Source organism: Vidua macroura, chromosome 27 (assembly GCF_024509145.1).
Source record: "Vidua macroura isolate BioBank_ID:100142 chromosome 27, ASM2450914v1, whole genome shotgun sequence".
Lineage (NCBI taxonomy): Eukaryota > Metazoa > Chordata > Aves > Passeriformes > Viduidae > Vidua > Vidua macroura.
In genome coordinates this window covers 1,520,564-1,541,289 of record NC_071597.1, presented here as the reverse complement: position 1 = coordinate 1,541,289, position 20,726 = coordinate 1,520,564, and the positions used below count along the sequence as shown (strand labels likewise).

Below are 20,726 nucleotides of genomic sequence, written 5' to 3'. Positions count from 1 at the left end.
GGGGTCCAGCTTTAAGGCTGCTGCCGTTCTTACCCGGTCCGTGCCTGGTGTCTGATCCAGGGCCGAGGATGCTCCAGATCCTCTGGGCGGTCCCCCGCTCCCTCCCCAGGGCGTTGCGCGCTGCGGGCTCCTGGTGACATCTAGTGGTGTCACAGACAGGGACAGACACAGGGACACACACAGGGACACACACAGGGACACACACAGGGACACGGACACACAGACACAGCGCGGGGGGGAGGTGGTCCGGGGCTGCTGCTCGCCCCGGTGCGTAGCGCTGCACCCCCGGGGCCCCTGCCCGCACTCGGCCAGGAAAAGCTGAGATGGGAACACCCCTCCTCTTCCCCCAGTTCGCCTTTATTTCCCCTCGTATCCTGCCTCCAGGCTTTTTCCCCCTCAGGGATTTTCCGCAGGGGGCGCAGGATGTGCCCGGCGGTGCTGGAAGGGTGCGGTGGCGCAGATGGAGGTCGGGGGGTGCTGTCACCCCTCTGCCATTCCCCGAGCCACCAGCCCGGCCAAGGGGTTCTGGTTGCCAGGATGTCACTCCAGGGCTGCTGCTGGGTGCAGGGATGAGCCAGACCCAGGCAAAGCCCAAACATGAATTAAACTGTGACCAAGCCCCTGTGCAGGGAACGGTCCTTGGGCTGACCCTGGTGCTGGGCTGGGCTACCACAGCCCAGGGGCTCAGGTGGGTGCCTGGAACAGCTGGGGGGGAGTGTCACCTCCTTGGGGACTGTCCCCAGAACACACAGAGGTGGTGATCCCCCTCTCACTTCTGCAGCCCCCCCTGCCCCCGCTCCTGGCACCCTCCCCCTGCAGCCATGCCGGGGGTGCAGCTCCCCCTCGCTTTGTCATCGCTGCGTTGCCGTGCCAACGCGGTGGCCCTGTCCCTGCTCAGACACTGTCACCGCTGGGCCCGGCACAGGCAGCACCACCCGGCACCCACAGGTAGGGCTGGGGGACACGGGAGCTATGTGGGTATCTGCCTTCAACCCCCCCAGTATGTCCCTCAGGCCTTTCTCAGCTATGAACAGGAGAGAATCCCCTCCCCTGCATGAGCATAGAGCCCCCATCGAAAGCAGACACAGTCCCTGAGACCCTCCCCTGGCATTTTGGAGAGTCCCAGCCAGAGGCCACAGTGAGGGGCTGCCGGGCTGTGGAATGTGCATCTCCCCTCCCAGGGCACGGGGGTTTACCAGATTACCCAGAGAAAACAGCCCACAGAAAGTAAGGAGCACTGGATAAGGAGCCCCCTGTGAAGGGGGAACTGTGGATGTGCTTGGAGGTGCAGGGGAGACAGAGGTTGGGAGGGGAGCAGGCAGGTGCTGGAAGGGGCCCAGTCGCCTCCAGTTTTCCCAGCACTCAGTGGTGGCTAGTGGGCAGCTCAGAGTACCCTGCTCCCACAGGCACGCCCTGTGTCCCGCTCTCAGGCCCTGTGCTTGGGGGTGTTCACTGCCTCTCCCTCCATCCTCAGTGCTGTCGGGGACTGTGTTTGCCCTGTGTGACTGCCAGCAGGGCCAGATGTTTGCCTCTGGTGGGAGGGCAGAACAGGGCTGCATGGGTCCCCATCTGCGAGGCCCAGATGTGCCAGCAGCCCCTCGGTGTGATGAGAGTTTGGGGGAGGCTCTTGTGATATGGGGGGAGCCGGTGCCTCCCACTGCTCCCCCCCCAGCCTGGTCCCCCTGCCCATCCCACAGAGCGCCCCATGGCCCCAGGCAGTGAGGCTGGACACAGGCAGCCTTTGCAGTGCAACTTAATGGGATAAACCAATTCCCTTAACCCACTTATCCGGCTGATCCAATAAAGGTGGCTGGGAATAAAGTGTGTGCGTGGCCTTAATGCTTTTCCCCTCTCCACGCTCCCCCAGTCCTGGCAGCACCGTGGGTCCGTCTGCCACAGCTGGCAGGGGGCTCCTCCCCAGAGGCAGTGCAGAGGGGCCGGGGCAGAGGGGGGACATTGCACCTGGGGACGAGGACCTGCTGGCTCTAGGTGCCAGGGAAGAGGAGAGGTGGCTGTGGCAGTGGTGGAGGTGGCTCCGATCCATTGAGGGATAACAAAGCATAGCACAGGTGAGTTGTGGGGGCCATGGGAAGGGTCTCTGGTGTAGCTGTGGTTGGGTGACACCATGTGTTTGTGCCCCCCACCAGCACAGATGTTCACTCAGCCCCATGTCCCCAAGGGCCACTGCTTTTATCACGGAGGGGATCCCTTGCTTACCCTTGCACTTCCTTCCTCTCAGGGTTTGGGGGCTGCTGTGGGGGTCTGGGAGTGGGTGGGCTGGGGAGGGGGTGGATGTGGGACATGGGATGGGCATGGAGTGAGAGGGATGGGGATTGAGGGACAGCGCTGGAGGGATGGGGATGAAAAGGGTGGAGGCAGGGACAGAAGGACAAGGATGGAAGGGGGATGGATGGAGGGACGGTTGTTGCAGGAGGGCTGGGGCATAGGCAGGGGAAGGAGGGTTGGGAAGAAGGACAGGAGCAGGCAGGCGGGGACAGGAAGTTTGGACAGGAGTCCAGGAGCAGGCAGGAGGTGCAGAAGCACGGGGATGGGTGTGCCCGGCGCCTAGGAGCCACCTCCAGGTGCGGGTGACGCAGCGAGACCAGGAAGCGTCCGGCTCCGTGGCAGGTGAGGGTGGAGCAGAGGTGACGGACGCTGCTCGGAGCAGGACCTCACCCCAGGTTCGGCCAGCAGGGACCTGCTGTCGCTTGGGGCCACTGTGGCTTCGCTGTCCCCTCCTCTCTGCCCCTGCAGGCTGCCATGGACGGGGCCCCGCCGCCCACCAGCCCCACCGGGCTCTCGGCGTACGTGGCCGTGTCGCAGCTGCTGGGCCTGACGCTCCTGGCCACCACAGGTGCCTGGCTGGGCCGCTACCGGGGCGGCGTGGCCTGGCACAGCCCCCTCCAGTTCAACGCCCACCCCCTCTGCATGGTGCTGGGCATGGTGTTCCTCCAAGGTGACGGTGAGCAGAATGGTGGGACACGTGCCCTGTCCCAGCTGTGGTCGGGCAGGGAATGAAGGGGACAAAGTGGTGACAAAAGGCACAGGGAAGGAGCAGCAGCATCCCTGGGCAGTGCTGGGTGATCCCCGTGGATGCTCAGGTACCCTCTCTGTGCAGCTCTCCTGGTGTACCGGGTGTTCAGGCACGAAGCCAAGCGCTCCACCAAGGCACTGCACGCGTTGCTCCACGGCCTGGCCCTGGCCATCGCCCTGGTGGGTGAGTGCTGGGCCGCCGTGGCCGGGCTGGACGGGGCAGATGCAGCCCTGGTGGTGACGGGCTCTTCTCCGCAGGCATCATCGCCGTCTTCGAGTCACACCGGACGAAGGGCATCCCTGACATGTACAGCCTGCACTCCTGGTGTGGGATGGCCACCTTCGTGCTCTACCTCCTGCAGGTAAGGGGCCCCTGGACCCCCCCCGGCAGGGAAGGGACTCTGCAGCGCCTGTGACATCCCCATGTCCCCACAGTGGTTCCTGGGCTGTGGTTTCTTTCTGTTCCCCGGCGCCTCCTTCTCGCTGAGAGGGTGGTACAAGCCCCAGCACATCTTCTTTGGCATCACCCTCTTCATCCTCTCCATCGCTTCCTGCTTGTTGGGAATTACTGAGATGCTCCTCTTCAAAATCAGGTGAGTGACCGAACTGGGGTGAGGGGGTGGCCCCCCAGACCTCCAGCAGAGGGATGCCCCTGTCCCTGTGGCTCTTAAATCTCCCCTCGAGGTCTTTATTTCTGCTGCTGCCGAGTCACTTACCAGATGAAGTTTAACAAGGGGCTGGATCCTACAACAGCTTTGCTTGGGAATGTGGATAAAATGCCCAGTGCCACTTCCCCACATCCAGGTGTTTGCAGGACCACTCAGGGACTCATGTCCCTGGGACCTCTGCTCTTGCAGCTGGAGGACACAGCTGCACACTGGGACCCCCAGCCCCAGCACTGTGGAGACAGGGCTATGGGGCACCCCAGGAGCCACTTCCCTCCAGCAGGGAGGGTACTGGGCTGGCTACAGCCCCAGTACAGGCTGTGCCACCAGTTTAATCTGCTGTCACCAAGCACCTCTCCCAAAAGTGAGCAAAACACCAACACCCCTCTCTTGCTCTGATCTGGGGAAGGAACCTTTCCCATGGTGTGTGCCTGAAGGATGAAGATGGGCATGAGGAGGGGGTCCCAGCCAGGACAGGGATAGGTCACCCATCCCGTAAGGCTTGAGCATCCCTCTCTATCCCTGCAGTGATTCCTACAGCCACTTTGTGCCTGAGGGCATCCTGGCCAACACCCTGGGGGTGCTGCTGGTGGCCTTCGGGCTGGTGGTGGGCTACGTGCTGACACGGGAGGAGTGGAAGCGCCCACCACTGGCAGAGGAGCTGGCCCTGTCCATGGACTTCAAGACCCTGACAGAGGGAGAGAGCCCTGGCGGTGGCAGCCAGTGACATCCGCAGCTCCTGGTCTCCAGCATGGGCTCCTTGTGATGTCTGAAATGCTCCTGTGCACCCTGTCCCTGGTGGTTTGCATCTCCGCCCAGCCCAGGGCGACGAGGACAGCTGGAGAAGGACATGCTTGGTGCAATGCTGCCTGCTGGACTCAGCTTGGCTTGGCCTTAATCATCCTAAGCTCTGCCCAGTGCAGGCCCTGGTGACCCCTGAACCCGTCCCAGCCCTGTGGGAATGGCAGTGCTGTGGGCAGGGCAGGGGCACGAAGGAGAGGGGTCTCCGGGCTCTTCCTCTTCCCTGCTCTGGGGACAGAGTGGGAGCAGAGATTTCTGCACTGTGGGCTGTTCTCAGTGCTGATGGGCAGAGGGGATGTTTGCCACATGTTTGTCACCAGGATGTCCCCCTCACTGGCAGCCCCTCACCCTCCAGCACGGCCCCGTGGTGGGGACGCTCCCCTAAAGGGCTCCCGGGGGGTTCGGAGTGACCCTATGCCTGTGCAGGTTCAGCAGCTTCGTGTCTGAAGTGTTTTCTCCCCACGCATGATGTGTTTGCTCAGTGGATGCTCCTGACCTAATAAAATGTTTGCAACTAACCCTGTCCTCCTCCTGACTCTGCCCCCCCCAGATCACAGTTTTGGGGTATCCTCGAGTTCCCACACGCCGAGGGCAGCTGGGAGAGGAACTGCCTGAGGGGCTGGGGAGGGACCCCATGGGGATATCTCCAGGGTCTGGCCATGCACTGGGTGTTATAATTATTATCCACTCTATTATTATATGCCTTTTGCTGGTGGCAGCAGTAGCGCTGCCTCTGTTGCCTCCCACTCCTGGTGGCTCCCAGGTCTCTGTCCCCAACCCCATGGTGGCAGCGACTGTGAGACCCAACTCTCACACCATCATTTCCACACCAAGCATCAGAACACTCCTTCACTGACCCCAGTGTGGGAAAAACAGCAGCCCAGACACCGTTTCCAAGTGTTAACCATTTATAAATAGGTACATTTTTTTCATACATACAGTTTTCATTGTACAGATTACAATCTGTATACATTGGGGGGGGAATGCATTCTTTTGAACTTTTCACATCTATCTCACAGCTCACATGTACAGACAAGAAAACTCTGCTCAAGCAAATACAGCAAAGGAAAAAATATGTTTTCTTCTTTCCTTAGAGATGAGAGGCGAAGGCCTCTGCTGTTGGCAGGGGCTGCTCTTCCCACTGCACAATATCACAACTGTGTGGTGTTCAATATATCAGAGAGAACAGAACATGCATTGGATAATATACTGTACAGAGAGAAAGTCCTTTACATCTGAATTATAGAAAAGCTAAAGGAAAATTTAAGTGTCTTAAAGATCTTCCCAGCAAGTGTCTCAGAGGATGGCAACCAGGGAGCTGTACAAAGCACAAGGCAGGTGTAGTGGACGTGTTTGTACCCAACTCAGATCCTCTCGGATGTGAAGACAGAAAGGAGATGGAACGCTGAATGCAACACTATGGCAAAGAAAAGGCTGGACAGGGATGAGCCCGGCAGTACTGGCAGAGTCCACACGAGTCTCTGGATTATCAGTGTAGCAACACAAAGGACTTTATGGAGCACACAGTGCTGCTCTCAGCGGCTGGCTGAGCAGTGCACGGCGAGGCAGACCTGTGGGGACCCAGCTCTATGGGCACGAGGCTTCCCCACCTACCCATTCCAACCCTGACTGGCCTCCCCACCGCCGTCCCTGGGCAGCATCGCCCAAAGGGACGAAGTCTTTTAGCAAAGCAGCTCTCTGCTTTCACAACCACGGGATGTGATCCCATCAGATGGGAGCCGGCTGCTGACTCCCCAGTACCGTGACAGCTAAAAAGGAGCAGGAGGAAGGACACGGCTGGTGGGTTGGGTGGCTGTTGGCTTTCCCCGTGATGGCCGCGCTTGCTGTGACCTCTTGGGTCGGTCTGTACCAGTTTGGTGAGATCCAGCTGTAGAGTCAAGAGTTGGACACGAATGCATCTTGCTAAAGAATTGAGCCCTTAGTGGTTTATATTAGAAAAAAGAGTTTGATTGAATGAAAATCCAGCAATTATTCACATAAAGCTGAAAAAAAACGCAGATTCACTTTCAACCATTGTGCTTTGTGTCCAACACACCCTCCACCAGCCTGCAAAGTGCAGCCGGCATGGGGTGAAGGCTTTGATTTGCAGAGGTCCCAGCAGGTACAGCAGCTCTTTCCCTAAGCCCTTGGGTAAATGCTGATAAACCAGTAGAAGAATTACCTTGAATTCCCAAGAGTACAGCAAAGCACAACCAGCAGGGAGCTCGCGGCAGCGCGCTGTGGACCCCCGCAGGCGAGGAAGGCGGAGGAGGAGCAGGCACGCTGGCTTGCTTGGTTCTCTAGATAAGGCAGAGCTGGCACTTCGGTTTTAGCTAGACTTCTCCTGGGTAACCCTGAATATACAGCAACCTTTGTAAAGGAGACTGAACCGCTCCCAGTTTGCTTCCCACCCTGGTTCCAGACCTAGCCCCAGCATGGCTCCGGTGTTTGGCACACGCACGCTCACACCTTCACACCAGCCACGTTCACACCAGCCACCGGTTTTCTTCACAGCCAGGTTTAAGAAAAATAACCAAAAAGTTCAGTGCTTAGACAGACTGAGCTGGGCACTGGTGCCACAGCAGACAGACAGATGGACAGGCACACATCTCAGATTGCTGGAACCATCACAGTCCTCCCGAGCAGTGACACAGAGAAGGCAGCTCAGGCCGTACCTCCTTCAAAGGATCTGTCTTTGCAAAACCCTCCTTTTCCTCAGCACTTTAATGCCCACTCTGTCCAAAGCCCTCTGATGCCACTCCCAGCCTGGCTGGTGGGACTCTGCAGAGCCCTCCACCATGTGGGTGTCCCCTCCCCTGGGACCACAGCATCCTCCTGACCTGGGAGAAAAGCGAGAGCCACTGAACCCCCACTGAGGGATGGGGCAGACACCCACACCTGATGCTGGGAGAGAAGATTCCAGCTCTGCAGTGGCACACCTGGGTCTCGGAGCAGCCACAGGTGAGGATGAGAGACACCTGGTGGGAAGGTTGGCTAAAGAAAGGGATCAGCTTCAGCATCACTTCTGGCACTGCCTTCAGCATGTACCCCAAGAATGAAAACTGGAGTTTCAATCTCATCAAGAACCTGCTTTACTTGCTGGACCCAAAATCCTGCTTGCTAGAAGATGGGGCTTTTGCCAGTGGTACCACTGCAGTCAGGAGGGCATGAAGGCACCAGCTGGCAGCATTGACCTGCATCTTAATTACTCAAAAAGTAATTAAATACATAGCACAGACGTACAGAACAGCTGTCTGAAACGGAGTGTGATCCCACAGTGTGGCCTGATCTTGTCAGACCCAGATCTAAGGGTAGAGGATGAAGGGCCCTCAGGGTGAGACCTGACCTTGTGCTCCCCCAAGCACAATGGGGCCTTGCCAGCACAACACAGAATGACCCCTGCTTCTCCTCATGCAAAGACCAAACTATGACCTTGAAGACATAGGGGACTGAGCAAGAACAGCTTTTCCAGGAAGAAATGTGCTTCTTACCCACCTGGTGACCACAGCAGCCATCCTGCCTCAACTTTTCCTAAGCAGAATTGCCAGGGAAGTGCTTTAAAACCACTGCAAATAATTCTGTATTCAAAAATTACTCAATCTGTTGATGCTTATATACAGGAGTCAGTTCTTGTGCTATAAATGTTATGATTCATTGCTTCGTTTCTTTTCTTTTTTCTTTTTTTTTGAAAAATACACTAAGAGACATGAGCTGTTTTGCTATTTTTCTAATGAAGACACTACTCACGCTTAAATATCCAGTATTTATCATAGTAACAAATTCAAACAGTAAAGTGCACCCATTTACAGAGAGAACAGATGGAAAACCATTAGTGCAAGAATCCTGTGGAAAATGTAACACGTGGAATCGTGGAAAAAAACCTGCATGCTGCAGTGTTTCAGGCCTTCTTCAGCTTTGTGGTTGTGTTAAAAGCGTGAGCTGTTTTCTTTTTCCCTTGAAGCATCTTCAGAAACTGGGAAGTTACAGACAGGAGTGCTGTGGGGGGATGTTGTGAAGGACAGGACTGGGAGCACAAGGCAGTGAGCAGTGAAAGCAAAGCGTGGGCAGTGCTCCTGTCACTGCCCCTGGACCACCCCACTGGCGTGGCCGGATAGAACAGGGACAGGGCTGAACTGGGTTACTTTTTCCTTTCAAAGAAGCAACTATAGGTAGGAAGCCACTCACTCAGGCAGAAAGCTGGAGGATGGGAGGCACTAAGCAAAGTGACTGATGCTGCTCCAGACCCAGGAAACGTCTCCCAGCTATGGGCATGTGGGAGGCAGAGGAGAAATCAGTTACTCCTTACAGTACAGAGCATGTTCTTTCAGAAATGAGAGGAAGAAAGAAAACCATCACAGCCCATTTTCAAGGAGAGAAACCATGCACGGAGCTGGGTGTCCCCACGGGGCACCCACCCCATCGAAGGGGTCCCAGACAGGCCCCCATCTTACAGACTCCTGGGATAAAACAGAGTCAGCACTAGGTTGCATCTCAAGGAAGAAAACACCAACCTCAATCCAAATACTGGCTTTGACAAAAACCAAATGGTCCCTGGGGCACCCCAAAATTGCCAAAACTCATAGAGGAACGCCCCCTTCCAAATGCTCTCCATGTGTCTATGAGACACAAGCCTCCCCTGGCCCAAGGTGTGCATGTCCCAGCTTGCTCTGAGCAAGTTAGGCAATGAAACAGCGATGAGATGTGCTGAGCCACACACAGGGGAAAAGAAAAAAATGTCCCATCAAAGCCAGGGTTTGCTTTAAGACCCTGTCCTGAGCTGGTGTGAAAGGGTGCAGCTGCAGTGATTGTTGCTGGGATATGCTCACTCACACCAGCGGAGGTTGGAGCCCGTGATTTGGTTCAAAGTCTTGCAATCGATTCACAGTAGCCCTTTGGAGGTATTGCTCCCCTGCTCAGCACTGAATCGCTCCCAGGAGTTGATCTGAGTGAGGTTTGGCATTGGGCAACAGGCACTAGTTTGCTTTAAAACAAGCTACAGCGTTATCACTCTCCCTCCCATCATCCCACCCTTCGCCCTCAGAACAGAAAAGGCAGATTACAAACCCACCAGGAATAAAGGAATCGGTAAAGGAAGTTCTTCCCCCCCACCTCAAAAGAAATTTTCAGCAAATAATTGAAAAATTATTGAAAATCCGATAAAAAGGATTTTGGAACCGGCCCCTGCTTTTCACGTTGTCTTGATGTGACTTGCATTTGATTACAAAACTGAAAATAATAGAAAAAAAAACAACCTGAACTGGAAAATGTCCTGAAATAGATAACATAAATAAATTATAAATAGGTCTCTCTGAACTACAGCTTCTCAAAAAGCAGCACATGGTCTCTACCATGTACAGGTATGGAACACGGTGTCCCTTTCCAGGATTTTGGGAACAGAGGATCTTAGAGGAGCACAGCCCTTGCTACAGCCCCTGCTCCCTGGCAGGACTGAGCCAGAGGGAAGAGATGCTGCAGGGCTGGGACTGCAGAAGGACCCTTCCTCTTTTGGGACCATCATGCCATGTTCTGCATCCTCATCATAAAAAAATGTAAAAACAAAAAAGATTAAGAATTGCAATTTTCCTCTTTGAATGCCATTTCCTAAGTGAGATTTTTGCTCTTCCTTGCAAGTGATAAATCCCCCCTAGATGAAGTCCCCGACACTGACTCGCCCCGTGCAAATGCTGTGGGTGAGGTGAAGTCTACCAACAGTGTGAAGAAGTAAGTGCAACCCCAGCTCATGCACAAGAGGTTCCTGGCCAATTCCCTTGGCTGATTAAAACACATAACAAAGGGCCAACCTTACACCCTCAATGCTTGTAAAATGCCCCAGAGCAAAGAAATCAGTGTGAGGGCACCTGGTAGGTACTTGGGGAGAGGCAAAGTGCTGTGTGATCCCCACCCATTCTGGCCAGTGACAAGTTAAATAAGGAAGGAAAGAGCTGTAAACCAGCAGACACTGTGGGTGCTGTGCATAGCTACTGGTGTCAAATCACATCACTGAGGGTAATCTGCTCTTTGGAGCAAAGAGCCAAACAACCTGGCTGGCACGGGGACCGGCGGATGCAGCCTTGGGAAAGGCTCCTGTGGAATTCCCTAGGAATTCCCAGCAGAGTTGAGCAAGAGATCATTGAGACAAAAGAAACCAATTTAGAACCAAGGCAATTGTTGCTTGAAAGAGAGCTGGTTACCTCCTGCTGCGTAGGGATATCTCTGGACCACCCCACACCATGGACTAAGATATCCTGGTTGGAACTTTGCTGGAATTGGGCAAATGATACTGGCTCGGCTGATGTTGGCTTCACAGTCAGCTGGGGAACAAAAGGGCTGGAGCACGTGCATGGCTGTCTGACCACCACATAAAGTACCGGAGAAACTTGATCATGTAGCTATCAAAGAGAAATGAAAATAATAATAGTAATAATAATAATTATAATAGTATGCATGGAAACCAAGCTTGGAAGTGTGTGCTGAAAACATGAGGGTCTCACTCCAACAAGTGTCTTTTACACATTAGACTCCACAAATGGTCTCTTTGGTTTGATTGGGGACGTCTGCCCTTGCCTGGAGTCCCTGGAGAGCTGCCTGTACAGGTTATCCTGGTAGGCCTGCGCCACGGGCAGCGTCCTTGCCACCTTGACGTCGGGGTACGAGGAGGCTTGGGTGACTCTCTCCAGGAGGTCTCCCCGGGACCCATTGGCCAGCATCCCATGGGGGCTGTAATAGTCTTCCTCTAGCAAATGGCCATTCTGTGCATTGTTGGTTTTGTTATAAAAGGCAATGTTGCTGATTGAAGAGGGCGGGCTAAAGGATTCCGGCTGGGGCAGATTGCCAGGAGATGTAGGACTAATGACAGTGTCCACTGACGACACAGCCCAGGTCCGGTTCTGCTGATGGAGATGGGGGTACTGCTGAGTCCGAGCAGTTTTATCTATGATTCCCATGAACGGCGTGGTCCGGGAACGGGCCGGCTCACTGGGGTAGCCCCCCTGCGTGGGCGAGACTGGAGACAGCTCATCGCACGATCTGTCATAGGCTGGCTTGAGGGGAATCTCCATTTGCTGAATCGAAGCAGAGGGGCGAAAGTTGGGAGTCAGGTTGGAGGTGGAGGAGATGCTATTGCTGGAAGGGGAGAAGCGGAGGCCAACGCTCTGAGAGTGGAGTAGAGGCCTTGGAGTCGGTGGGTGAGGCTTGATCTCGCTGGGATTGACTGAGATGGGCCTTCTTATGAGGTGAGACACATCTGGAGAGCCCAGCTGGTTGGCAGGGAGGGGAGAACGCTCCAGGTCAAGTTTGGAATGGCACACCGGATAGTAGGAGGCGGACTGGCTTCGCCCAATCTGAGGTGTCTGGCTGTATCTCATCCCCCCTCTGTAAGCTGAGGATGGTCTCTGTGGAAGGTCTTCTTTGGCCAGCCCTCCGTGCTGACAGATGGCTCCAGCGCTGAGACTTGCCTGCACATGCTGCACGGGCCTGCTGTCGCCCACGATGCCCCCAATGGAGCCCTGGTAGACCAACCTGCTCTGGCTGACCCCCATGTCCCCCGATGACGACTGGTACTTGCTGGCCATCGAGTGGGCGACCTGGCTGTACGCACCAGTTGGGATGACAGTACTGGAATGGATGGCAGAGCTGGGCTGATTGCTCCTCACGATCTGCGCCTTGGCTGGCTGCAGCCTCAGCCCCGGCTGGGGCACGGCCACGGGGAGCTGGGGCATCTGGAAGGATCTCTGCGTCATCTTGGATAGCGGAGACTTGGGTCTGCCGGGGAGCTGGGAGACGGCGCTGGGCTCCTGCTGGTAGCGGACCGGGGAGCCGGACTGCGAGCGATAGACGCTCATGCTCTCTGCGGGGGGACTGGCGCGGTACTGGGGGCCCCTGCGAAGGGGAGACGGCGGTGGGCTCTGGTACTCCTTCCCTTGGCTTCCCACGGGAGGGGGGCTGAAGCGGTAAGTGGAGCCCTGGTGAGCTGGGGACGTGTGTGGAGGGCTGGGTCTGTAATGTGAGTTTTGGTGCGTCGGAGACAGAGCAGGAGACGTGGACTGGTAGCCCTGCCTGGTCGGTGAACCCACAGAGCTGTTGGACCTGAAATCAAAGACCTGATGAGAGCCAAGAGGTGAGCCGGAAATATAGGCTGAGTCCCTGTGAGCTGGAGATGGAGGTGGGCTCTGGATGATGGGCAGCCCTTGGTTTGGCCTGGACTCCGTCTGTAAGCCAATGGAAATATTTTCTACATCCTGCTCGAGGTATTCCTCCTCAAAGATATCTTGCACAGAATACAGCTCTTCATGCTGGGCTTCGGGTTCTGGCTCCACTGGGAGTGGAGGTGATGGCTGCTGCTGCTGCTGCTGCTGCTGTTGCTGCTGCTGCTGTTGCTGCTGCTGTTGCTGCTGCTGCTGCTGCTGCTGCACCTGCCTGCACTCCTCCTCCACTCGCATCAGCAGCCGCTGGATCTCACGGTTGTTAGGGCACAGCTTGATGGCCTCGTTCAGGTCCTCCAGGGCTGCTGAAAACTGCCTGCTTGACAAAGGAACAGAAATGAGAACTGAAAAGTGCTTTGGATTTGGATGGAGCTGTTTTCAGGGATTCCAGGGGAATAAAGTGGCTTGTGCATGTTACTGAGGGAGAGAGCTGTGATTGCTACTGCTTGCTGCACCTCTCACATGCTGCCTATGGGCCTCCCTTGGACTTATGTTATCCAAACAGAGGGAAAATTCTGGAGAAGAAGGGAACACAGTCCTTAGATGGCACAACCCAGACCAGCAAACACGCCTGCCTCTGCAGGTTACGTTAGGGGCTAATTAATTACTCCCCCTAGCATCACCATGAGCTTCACCTCTGTTTTAGCGAAGGGGACACCAACACATTGATCACTGCAAGCCCAGCTCACCAACTGCTGTAAACAAGCTCTGACAGAGCTACAACCACTTATGCCAGTGAAAATTTAACTCCTGCCAGATGCCAAGACCACACAGCGGCAGGCCTGGCTCCGGAGTTCAGGGGCTCCCACAGGTCAGCGCTCTGGGCAAGGCTTGTCTCTCCAATTTTGCAGTGGATTTGGCTAACTTCTTTGGAATGAAGCAATCAAGCAATGTGCCAGAGGCTGTGAGCCCAGGGAAGCCTTTGTGAGGGGAAGGCCAGCCTAAGAGGTGTAACAGGGAGGTGGGGGTTTGGGAAGGGGGTTGTCTTTTACAGGGACACTGTTCACTCTGGAGTTTGAACATGACTGTGATCTGGGAAAACCCACCATCTGGGGAAAAGCTCCCCATGTGTGATCCCCCCCAGCACCTCCCAACACCGGCTTCATCTTCTGTACAAGCCACTGAAGATCAGGAATAAGGAAAGGCCTCCTCTTCTACCAGCTGTGTGACCCTAGGGGTGCTGCTGGGCAGACTGGGACAGGAAGAAGTAAAGCCAAAGTGGTGACAGTTTCTGCTGGAGACACCCGGGGATAAAAGGACACTGGTATGTGGGAGGCTGGTATCATCTGAAAGGGAACATGGGTCTTGAAGTTCCTCTTAATGTTTTGGGAACAATGGAGAGGAAACCATTAAAGGAAAGGCATTAGGTGTGTGTAGAGCTCACCTTGCAGGGCTCCTCTGTGGAGCAGAAGGTGATGGCTTCACCTTCCACATCAGGACCTGGTGGACCTGGACCAGCTGGACCAGGGGCCCAGTTCCACACTTGCCTCCAGCATGGAATGTCACACACATTTTTGTGACATTGTTTGTGGTGTTTGCTGAGCTGGGATGTTTGCACAGAGGGGCTCACATACCTGTGCTGCCATGTGAGACATTCTGGTTGCCAATTAAACAGAGATGCAGTGGCAGGGTGCCCAGTCCTTGAGAACAGGACTCTCAAGCAGCCCTGCTGCTCATTAGGAATGACAAATGGATCCCATCTAACATCTTTTAGGATGCAGTGCAGGAGATCCCTGCACTGCAGCTCTCCAGGAGCTGGTTGCAGTGCCCTGGGCACAAGTTCTGGCTGGAGGCTCCCTGGCCAGTGCCTGCCTGCAGCCACTGCCCAGCTGGTCAGCAGCATCTCCTGGGCAGAAAGGGCTGCAGGACAGAGATGCACAGATTTTAAGGCCACAGGAGACCACTGTGATGAATGAGCCCTTCCCTCCTGTATAACACAGGCCATGAGTCATATTCTGCTTTGAGTCCAAGTTGTGGTCAAACTGAAGAACACCCCACTTTGGTGCACAGGTCTCCAGTGTTGTAAGACGTTGCAGACAAAGTTCTGTTAAGACAAACCTCTCAAAACATTCGGACTCAGAAATCACCAAATGAGGGAGGGCATTACTCTGGAGTTCAGGACATTTGTGATCTCACTAATGAACGTTCCTTGGCCATTTCTTCCCACGGGGGCACTGCCTGGCTTTGCAGGGTGGGTGCCCACACCTGACGTGCCAGGCTGGCAGAGACTGGCCCCTCACACCCTTCTCTCTGTCCCTCCTCACCTGCTGCTGCGTTTGGCCCTTGCTCTTGCATAGTAAGCTTCGTAAGACTTCGGTTTCAGCTCCAGTGCTTTAGTGGCAAATTCCTCTGCCATTCCAAAATCCTGTCATTTGAACAGGTGTGCAGGTAAGTAACTGAATAAATTTAGCAATAAAAATACATACAGCATGGAAGAAAACAAACTTAGTATGGACTTTCTGTTTCATATCGCATGGAAAACTTGATGGTTTTGGAATAATTTACATGGATTCAACATCATTTACCAACAGGGAGCTATGACAGCATTTCCAAAGACTCAGGTGTTGTTAACCCAAGTTGCTGTCATCACCCACAGAGGCCAGCAAGCCTCACTGTGTCCCCAACATGTGCATGTAAATCCCTCTCCAACAATCTACAGTCTTGAGGAAACATCTGGTCTTGCACAGGCTGGAATGTTATCTCATGAACGATTTTTTTCCATAGTTGAAAGCAATAGGAAACCTTTCCCGTGCCCTTCTGCTTCCCTGAACACACTGACATCCTTCAAGGGGCTGAAGAAAATTGCCTGTGAAGGACAGGGCTCCATTAGCCACAAACAGGACTTGCCTGGCAAAGGTCTCCTATCAATCCCACTGCTCCTCACTTCTCCCTGACAGCTCACCTGGGAGGACAGTTTGGGAGCAGGGAGAGGGTGACAGTGTGGGATGGGACTGCTCTGGGTGCTTTCCAGGGGCAGTGCCATGAGACCAGATTATCAGCTCTGGTTCAGACCCTGTCACCACCCTCCCTTGCCTTGTTCTGAACGCTTCATGTCCTGCTAAGCTCAGCACTAGTGAAGGAGAACTCCTTCTAGTGGGGAGGATTCCATTTCACAGCCAAACACTGCTTTGGATTGCTGCATTGGGCTATGACCTGAGCAGCTCTGGGAGACAGGACTGAATAGTGCTGCTCCTGATTTGTGATGCCAACTCTTGCTATGGGCATGCCCTGCCTGGGGAACCTTATACTTCTGTTTGTACCTGCAGTTAGCAGTTTCTGAGGAGTTACTGTCCAACAAACTGAGTTGGGAATGCAGTCATGAGACAGGTATCTTTATGGTCTCATCTATAGGTGCAAAAATTGCAGGAGCAATTACAACCCCCTAAAATTTTCTATCACAAAACCTGGCATTCCCCAGTTAATGATAAACCAAAAATCTTGTCCTCAAAGCACAGGACAAGAGCTGGAGTTGATTAGCTGTGAATTGGCTGATTTAAAGAGAAGGTTCACACTTTTTCTCCAAACTGTTTGTTCACCAACATTAAGGTTTTACTCCCCTTGTTTTCCATCTTTCTTCCTCACAGAAAAAGAAATGAAGGTGTCCCAAAAGCTCCTTCCCCTCCAGTGTAACCTTTGCTGGCTCATGACCTTAGCTATGTCACTGAGTTTATGGGGACTTTAATTTGTGGAAGTTAAAGCCCCCGCACTGCAAGTCAGGGAAGGGTGGCAGAACAGGCATCTGCACGAGCTGGTTGCTGGATGCTGCCAGATTGCAGTGGGGAGAGTGACAGGGATCTGGAAGTTCTGGGCCGAGAGGGAGTCTTGTGGAGGTGTTTCTGGATGAGTCACTGCCCTGAGGAAGTGCTAACCCCCTAAGCATATGCTCCTTCATTTGAAATTAATTAGTATTCAAAGGAGCATATCTCCTGGCTCCTCCTCACTGCTGCCCCAGAAATCTGGAAGATGCCTCCACCCCCATATGACGATGTGAACATCATCATCAAAGGGGAGTAATAAAAAATTCAAAGAGCTATAAACATAGCAATGAATTTTTAATCATCTGAAACACATACTAAATCCCTACTGCTTTGGAATTATAAAATGTCAGTGCTCTGTGAAGGACAACCAGGTTACAGAAAGGAGAGATCTGAGAGGCCAAAGCACGATTAGGGGAGGACATGTCTCTGCAGAGGCACAAAGCTGTGGGGTTGTGCCATGAAAACAGGGGACACTTACATTCATTTTCCTTCGACACCGGGAGAGGTTGAGAAGCAGCGACACCTTCAGCTCACGGAAGGTTTTCAGGTCTTCTCCAAACCCTTCCCTGGGGAATTTTTTCAGAGCATACTGGTAGCGCTGGGCAGCCTCTTTCACTTTACCTTTCTATTAGAAGGGAAAACATGTCAAAACTCATCCTTGGGTTGAGTGTACCTCCCTGCAGAGAATTCACTCACCAGCCCAACCAATGTTTTAGGTGGCTAAGAAAGCACAACTTCACTACACTTAGCTCTTTCCTAGAAAAGAAGGGCAGAACATTTGATCAAGGGAACATCTGAGCTGGAAAGGCAGATGCCTTGCACAAGTTGAGATCTCCCACTTCATACAGAGCTGTCACGCTACAGCAGGAAAGGTGGAGAAATGGTGTTAGCTTGATACAACTCCATCTGGTTCTTGGCTGGATGGTCTTTTGAGCTGGGTGATCAGTTACCCATTCCTGGAAAACACCCTTCACCCAAAGCTTAATACACATCCAGGAGGGTAAGGAACACAAACTGTGGGACTCGGGGTGGAGCTCCGGGGCTCGGAGAAGCCTCTGCAATAGCAAAGACAAATGTCATGGCACTGCTGTGGCTCTGAGCTTGGACAAACAGGGTGAGATCCACCTCCCTGGGCTTCAGATGTTTGAAACTCTACATCTAAGTCTGTTAAGTGGGTTCCTTTTATAATTACTGGTATGCAACAGTCACCTTCAAAGGTGACTCATGTCTGCTATTTTGGGCAACTAATTTTGGGATGGGATGATGTACATCCTGAAGGGGGGCAGCCAACAGGCAGGTTGAGAGAAAGAGGGCAGGATGGGATCTGGGACACACACAGCTCCTCAGGCCCCAGACATAAATTTTGCAGCTGCAAACAGTGAGTTTTAAAAACTTGTAGACTCAGGTTTCTCAGCTGTATCACGTATCTCTGGCAGATAACTCCTACTACAATGCCAGCTTTGTGCATTTTCTGCTTCACCCTTAGAGCCTCACAGTGAATCATTGTTGTACTTGCACAATTTCTGTGTGTGTGCAAATCTCCAGGTTTTAAAGATGGGCTTAAAACAAACAGAGAGCAAAAAAAGACTACCTAACTGTAACAGTGGAATGTCTCCCATGGCCTAAAGGACATGACAAAGCCAGCTGTGTCCTGACAATCTGTTCTCATTGCAAGAAGTTTATTCCAGGAGTTTTTCTGGGATATTCTATTCTGTTGCCTTGATCCCCAACAGTGAGCCCACTAGGTAATGACAAGGCTGCCAGACCTGATGCAACGGCAGCAGCAGTCCCAACAAACACTTAGGTCCTGCTGTTTTCAAAGAGGAAACGAAGTCCTGGCTCTAATCCAGAGCAACTTGGCTTTGCTTCAGCTTTGTTACAGATTTGGGCAATCAATCCCCCTCTTCTCCAACCCCACTAACCAAAACCAAGCAGTTTAGAACACAAGGAACACTGTGAGTGGGAGCTTTTACTTGCCATGGGTTAAGGCAGCAGCATGAGGATCACAGATCCATTTAGGCCGAGGAGGACCAACCACTGACCTAACACGGCCAAAACCTCACACCAAGTGATGCTGCAAGTTGCATCTGTTCCATGTTCCAAACCCACCCTTCTCACCTTATAAAACATGTCTCCCTCCTCCATCAGCTTGCTCAACAGGATGATCATGATGTCTGGTTTGGAGGTTGCCATTGCCCAAGTTGCTGGACCTGTAGTGTACAGGATGCATGATGGGTAAAGAACTCATACAATGCAAGGGTGGTAGGAAGCTGGGTGGAAAAAAATACCCTAGGGTGGGAATTTCTGCTGGAGAGAACAACTTGGCATGGTCAAAGGGCAGAGTGCTCCAAAGGACTGGGCTGACAATTCCTCTGACACCTAAATTAACGTCATCCCCCTTGCAATGGTTCTCCTTTGCAGTCATAAGGCTAATCCCAGTGGTCTGGGAAAGGATGGAGCAGTTTCCACAAGAGGGCAGTGCTGAATATGGGACAGGCTGAGATGGGGGAAACAAACTGTATTTAAAGGAAAAATCAGAGTGGTTACATAAAAGCATTTCTAAACTAAAATCTATGGAAGTGTACTAGGTAATCTGCAGTTTGACTGTTGATAGGTGGTTTGTGGCTAAGTGGAATTGTGATTTCCAGCTTCACAAGATGTGAAAGACTAGAGTAGAAAATCCATTAAGGCAGAAAAAATTACAAAGGAAAGGTTGTGTGCAAGTGCTGCTGGTGCCGGAGGCGTCACTGGGCTGGGGGCACTGGCTCTGCACAGGGGCCACCCTGCAGAGCCAGCTCGTACCTCAAGGACTAACACTGGGAGGGAAGGGGTGGCAAAAATTTCAGGACAGCTCATTAGTGTGGGTGAAGAGTAAGTCAACAATATTCTATAAGTAGATTCAGTACGTTTTGGGGGAAGGAGGTTAGTTTTTCAGTTCAAGTTATTCTCTGCAACAGTCATTAAAAAAATTATTTGAAGGTGAGGTAAATTAAAAGATTAGAGGTGTTGGGGACGCATGCAGACTAAATCAAACAGGAGAAAGCAAGGCTAACAAAGCTATCAGATCGAAGCTGATGCTGACAGCAATGAGATATACCTCGTGGGCGACTCGGTAACGTCTGACAACCTTCAAAGAAAGGAGAAAACAAGAAGTTGTAGGAGAGAGGGGAGAAAAAAATGGATGAAGGTGAAAAAAAAAAAAAAAAAAGAAAGGAAAAAAGCAGCTGTGAGAGGCAGGCAGCGAGGAAGCCAATGCACCAGCAAAATCCCCTTTCACAGGAAAACGTAACGTGAGCAGCTGTGTGGCGCAGTGCAGGTACACTGAGGTCTGGAAGCATACACAGAGCAAGTGAACGCAGCAGCTCACAGCAAGGCATGGACAGAGTACACTTGGCAACTCAGACTAGTAAAGATAGAAAAAGCATTACCAGAGGAAAGACCTTGCCAAAGAAACAGTTGTTTATTGATTAACTTTTGCTAAGTAATACCACAGGAAAACAAATAAAGTCCCCGTTTTACTAAAGAGAACCAAGTAGTCCTGACTCGCCGTCTGCTTTCCAAGTGTGAAGCAGTGGCTGGGGCTGAGGCTGCCTCTGGGTTATACTTGTGTTTTTTAGGATGCCAGCCCCACTGTTTGAGTCCTGACTGAGCACAGAGCTGCTGGCAGTGTCCCCCTGTTCCTACCTATCTTTGCTCCTTTCTTCAGGAGGGTGACGACAACCGAGGTGTTGCGGCAGCCCACTGCCCTGTCGAGGGGCCGCATCCCACTGTAGTCAACGTGCTCGATCATGGCCCCGTGGTCCACCAGGAACTGAACCTGCAACGAGAGCCCAAGAGTCAGTTCTGTTCTTGGCTGAGACCCCCACACACTGCTGGGGGTGTAGGATCAGCAGAAGCTTGCTCTCCTCCACTGCCTGGGCTAAAAGCATCTCCACGGCGTCTGAGGGTGCATTGTGGGAAGCAGGTCGAGGGAGGGGATTCTGTCCCTTTACTCCATCCTGGTCTCTGGTGAGACTGGAGGGCTGTATCCAGCTCTGGGGTCCCGAGCACAGGAAGGACATCAACCTGTTGGAACAAGTCCAGAGAAGGCCATGGAGATGCTCCAAAGGCTAGAGAACCTCTGTTAAGGAGGCTGGGAGAATTGGGATTGTTCAGCCTGGAAAAGGCAAGGCTCCAGGAATACCTTAGAGCCCCTTCCAGTGCCTAAAGGGGCTCTAAAAAGGTTGGAGAGGGACTTTGGACAAGGGCCTGGAATGACAGAACAAGAG

General features: G+C 53.1%; 2 protein-coding genes across 4 annotated transcripts in view; one reads left to right on the top strand and one right to left on the bottom strand.

Annotated features, from left to right (window-relative positions):
• The first annotated feature begins 883 nt into the window (after nucleotides 1–883).
• On the top strand, nucleotides 884–5,008 carry LOC128819799 (transmembrane ascorbate-dependent reductase CYB561). Of its 3 annotated transcripts, XM_054000153.1 has the most exons (7): nucleotides 884–948; nucleotides 1,990–2,069; nucleotides 2,755–2,962; nucleotides 3,119–3,217; nucleotides 3,292–3,395; nucleotides 3,469–3,626; nucleotides 4,227–5,008. In XM_054000153.1, exons 3-7 carry the CDS (start codon nucleotides 2,761–2,763, stop codon nucleotides 4,423–4,425), a joined length of 762 nt encoding a protein of 253 aa, XP_053856128.1. In that variant the 5' UTR covers nucleotides 884–948; nucleotides 1,990–2,069; nucleotides 2,755–2,760; the 3' UTR covers nucleotides 4,426–5,008. The 3 variants fall into 3 exon arrangements, with proteins under 3 accessions (XP_053856128.1, XP_053856129.1, XP_053856127.1); XM_054000154.1 differs by lacking the exon at nucleotides 1,990–2,069 and having other exon boundaries at nucleotides 900–948; XM_054000152.1 differs by lacking the exon at nucleotides 884–948 and having other exon boundaries at nucleotides 1,957–2,069.
• Nucleotides 5,009–5,389: 381 nt separating this feature from the next.
• Nucleotides 5,390–20,726, bottom strand: part of TANC2 (tetratricopeptide repeat, ankyrin repeat and coiled-coil containing 2) — a 163,282-nt gene continuing 147,945 nt past the window's right edge. Inside the window, exons 24-29 of the mRNA XM_054000140.1 lie at nucleotides 20,143–20,275; nucleotides 19,556–19,585; nucleotides 18,577–18,668; nucleotides 16,937–17,083; nucleotides 14,965–15,065; nucleotides 5,390–13,016 (exon numbers count right to left, since the gene is read on the bottom strand). Of these exons, the coding sequence (XP_053856115.1) occupies nucleotides 11,006–13,016; nucleotides 14,965–15,065; nucleotides 16,937–17,083; nucleotides 18,577–18,668; nucleotides 19,556–19,585; nucleotides 20,143–20,275 (2,514 nt within the window). The 3' untranslated portion in view covers nucleotides 5,390–11,005. The remainder of the gene's footprint in view (nucleotides 13,017–14,964; nucleotides 15,066–16,936; nucleotides 17,084–18,576; nucleotides 18,669–19,555; nucleotides 19,586–20,142; nucleotides 20,276–20,726) is intronic.